The sequence below is a fragment of the Camellia sinensis genome, chromosome 1 (assembly GCF_055761805.1).
Source record: "Camellia sinensis isolate YWXY chromosome 1, ASM5576180v1, whole genome shotgun sequence".
Lineage (NCBI taxonomy): Eukaryota > Viridiplantae > Streptophyta > Magnoliopsida > Ericales > Theaceae > Camellia > Camellia sinensis.
This window is the reverse complement of record NC_138961.1, coordinates 237,792,758-237,796,995: the sequence shown is the minus strand read 5'-3', so window position 1 is coordinate 237,796,995 and position 4,238 is coordinate 237,792,758. Positions and strand designations below refer to the sequence as shown.

At 35.3% G+C, this 4,238-nt stretch overlaps 1 protein-coding gene across 1 annotated transcript; it reads left to right on the top strand.

The window, feature by feature from the left end:
* Nucleotides 1-331: 331 nt before the first annotated feature.
* LOC114314441 (putative calcium-binding protein CML46) lies at nucleotides 332-1,446 on the top strand. The gene has a single exon (XM_028260921.2). It carries the CDS (start codon nucleotides 581-583, stop codon nucleotides 1,217-1,219), a length of 639 nt encoding a protein of 212 aa, XP_028116722.2. The 5' UTR covers nucleotides 332-580; the 3' UTR covers nucleotides 1,220-1,446.
* The last annotated feature ends 2,792 nt before the right edge of the window (nucleotides 1,447-4,238 follow it).

Genomic DNA, 4,238 nt, shown 5'->3' with positions numbered 1-4,238 from the left:
CATATAATATTCTAAATTTACTTAATAATTGCTCATATTAGACTTCTAAGGACCAAAATGATTTGTGATTAATGTATAAAATAATTTTATTTTACAATATAAAAATAAATGAAAACATTACAAGATTCTAATTGATAAGAGAGATTTATTTCTCTCCTTATTTATTAAGATTTAAATTCCCTATTACTCAAGTAAAAATCCGAAAATTTAAACAAATTAACTAATTTTCTCCCGTTTAACTTGTAAAAATGTATTCTAAAAATCATCAAAAAAATAAATAAATAAAATTAGACAACTAAAATCAGGCCAGCATGCCCCCACCGCCTCAATTCTCAAGGGGGCAGCAGCAGCACCCAAGAAACTTCCATTCCTCAACAATTCTTCATGTTCTCTCCACCTTCTCTCCTCCTTCCCCGAATTGCCGCCCTTCCAAACACCGACTCGACTCATCTCATCATCCCCATATAAACCCCTCCAATCCCAACATCTCTCTCATCATCAATACAATTCATTCCTAATATCTAATTTCTATTTTCTTTCCTCACAGCACACAGATTATTATTTATTATTATTATTCGCCATGTCTCTCATTCTCAGTTATCCGAACCAATTTCCCATCGAAAACGTATCGATAAAGAGTTTAATTCCACTATTTTGCGTTGTGTTTTGTATGTTTCAGTTCTTCTTGTTGAAAGTACTTCTCAGCCAGCTCAGAAGATTTTATAAAATTTTATCAACATCTGGGTCTTTCATCAAATCCAAATTCGCTGATTTAAAACCTCATCAGGCGGTGAAGAATAAGATTCAGGATTTTGAGTTGTCGAACTCCAACCACCTGGCTTGCTCTGATACTGAGAAGATTGAAGATGAGCATCTGTGCAGAGAAGATGTTGAGATGGTGATGGCGAGGTTGGGGATTTTATGCAACCCTGAAGATGAGAGGCTTGTGGAGAAGTTGGGCTCCGATGACCTATCGAACTTGTTTGAAGAGAAGGAGCCGAGTTTGGAGGAATTGAAGGGAGCTTTTGACGTGTTTGATGAGAACGGAGATGGATTCATTGATTCGAAGGAGTTGCAGAGAGTTGTGTGTGTTTTGGGATTCAAGGAGGGATCGGAGATTGGGAATTGCAGGAGGATGATCAGTGCCTTTGATGATAACGGAGACGATAGGATAGATTTCGGTGAATTTGTAAAATTTATGGAAAACACCTTCTCTTGAATTATTCTTTTTCACACATAAATAAATATTTTTTTATTAATTTTTGTATCATTAAATACAAAAGGGGGGAGATCTATACATTATTAAAATAAAATGTACTAACAAGATCCTACCTTTGTAATTAATGATAACAAAATTAAATAAAACAAATTCGTTATGTATGACATTTTCATGATTCTTTTTGAAAAAATTAAAATTTATAGTAAAATGTACCAAATTATTGATTACAATACTGTGTAATATTTGATGTGTATAAATGTTTTATTCAATTCTACGTTAATGATTAAGTTAAATTGCATTAATTTTTTTTGTCTCATTTTTTATTATTATTAAATGGATCTTCTTGAATTGTTTAAAATGATGTTGACTTTTCCTATCGGATAAATTCGAGTGTATTTTTACTTTTCCACCTTTAACTATTTATTATTCATTTACTCATACAAAATTAAAATTTGATCAAAGATCTATACTGAGCTTAATAACGCCTACTCGCCAACTATTTTTAATATTATTCATCTCTTTATTACTCATCCCCATCACAAGTCATGCCACCCACCTACATAACATAAGGGTGTAATTTTAGCCCGGCGGGTCAGGCCCATGTCGGGCCTTGCAGACTTTCGTCAAAAAATCAGGTCGGGTTGGGCCAGTCCACAGGCCAGAAAACTAAGTCCATGGATATTCAGGTTTTGGACGGGTTAGTGGGTCGGACCCATGGGCTTGGGTCTGGGTTCGGGCTTTGGGCGGATCTAAATAATTTTTTCAAATTTTGTCCACCAAAATTTTATTATTTTTCATTAAAAAAAAACTAGGCATCGGTGTGACCGGGCAGGCCGGGCTTCAAAACGATGGCTCAAGCCCTAGCCTAAAGCATTGGGCTGGGCTTGGGCTCGGGTCTTAACGGGCTGGGTCCACCTCGGGCTTTGGGCCGCCCGCGGGCCATGGGCCAAAATTACACCCCTACACCTACCTATCTAACCCCATCATTCACGACCACTATCACCATTACGGCAAAACTCATCCCTTAGACCATCTCCAACGGTTCATCAAACCCAGCATCAAATTTAAAATTTGGTGAAAAGGTTACTGTTTGATGCTCCAACGGTTGCACCAAATCGATATCAAAATGAGATTTCACCAAACATTTCATCAAACTGAGAACAGGCGAAGCATTTCACCAAATCATTGTTACTGACCGTTGGGTTGATACCAACCGGTCGACCAGCCGGTTGACCAGTAAAAGATTCAAACAGTTCAAAAACAGTTCAAAAAAAATTTCCCTAACCGGTCCACCGGCCGGTCGACCAGCCGATCGACCACCTGGTTGTCCCGGGACAGATTTGGTGAAAGGTGAACTGTTGGAGCATTTGGTACCAAATTTGGTGAAATGAGTCATTTTTGACTCAGATTTGATGAAAAGTCTGATTCACCGTTGGAGATGCACTTACACCCACCTCCATCTTTCACAAACCCTCCATCACAAACCTCACATCTATTGCAAGCCCCACTTTTATTGCCTATGATTGCCACCACATACATCCTAGTAATTCATAGTCTATCCAAATCATTCATCTACACTTTTTTTTTTTTTTTTTTGAACGAAGAACAAACTATATTGAAAATGATAAAAGAGATAACAAAGCATCAAGAGGGGAAAACATCCAATTACAAGGAGGACACCTCCCTAGACAAGCTTACCCCATTTGCTTTCTTAGAACACCATGAAAAAGACAGAGAGGTGTACCTAATCATAGACCTAATATCAGCAATAACAGAGCTGCACTCCCAAGGTGGTGCATCATCAGAGACACAATTAGATAACCTGCCTGTTATCCCCTTCAATTTCCACTATGGCCTGATTCAAAGAGGAATCCATAAGACATGCAAGTCTAACGGCCAAAGCCTCTCCTTGGGTTGCTAAAGACACTGCTACCATACGAACCATATCATCCACAAGGCTTCCATGAGCATCTCGCATGACCACTGCAATAGCTCCTCTAGAAGACCTTGGCATCACTGCCATGTCACAATTAAATTTAAACAAACCAGAAGCTGGGGGTCTCCACTTAGAAGGCGCCTCATCTCTATGACTAGACTCAGCACTGATAGAAATAGATAAGGACGATTGTGCTACATTGAATTCCACATCATCGCTGCGCACCTTAGCTACCACACACATTGGAGGAGCTTTTCCCAAAATAAGTTAAAATAGCAACTTATTTCCCAAATTAGGTCTAGTTTGGACAAAATTCTCAAAATAAGCTGAAACGCTATTACAAATCACGCTTTCACCATATTTCTGGTCCAGCCACAGAAAATTGGTAAAATTGTAAAAGCGTGGTTACAAACCATGAGTTTAAGAAAATTTGCTTTTAAATAAAATTTGATTTTTTTTTTCAGAAAACGTGATTCGCAACCACGCTTTTACTGTTGACTAAAGAAAGCATGGATGATAACCACGCTTTTAACCAAAATTCGGTTTTAAAGGAAAACGTGGTTCGTAACCACGCTTTTATAATTGCAACCACTCCACCACTGTTGATTATTATTATTATTATTATTCAATCCACATTCTATAATTCGTGCAGTCATCTTATAGATCCCTATATATAAATTATTCATATAAAATATTGTATTGATAAACAATCTTAACAACCAAATTTTATTATTTTAATATTTAAAAATAGATTATGTAATTTTGAAATTATGTTTCGCATCCATTATTTTTTTTTAAAAATGATAAAATTATATGTACGATTATTAGATCAATTTGATATTTATATAAATAATTTATACATAAAATTTTTAAAAAATAAACAGCATGCATTGTCTAAAGAGTAGTGAATTGTGTAAAAAATTTAAATTAAATATTTGCTTAATTTACCTGATATTTTTTAAATTGTTATTTAAATATAAATTTTTAAATAAATTTTTATTTTGTTATATAATTCAAATATAATTTAAAAAAGATCGATGATGAACAAAAATAAAAACAACAAATAAAAAATTAAAAATTAAA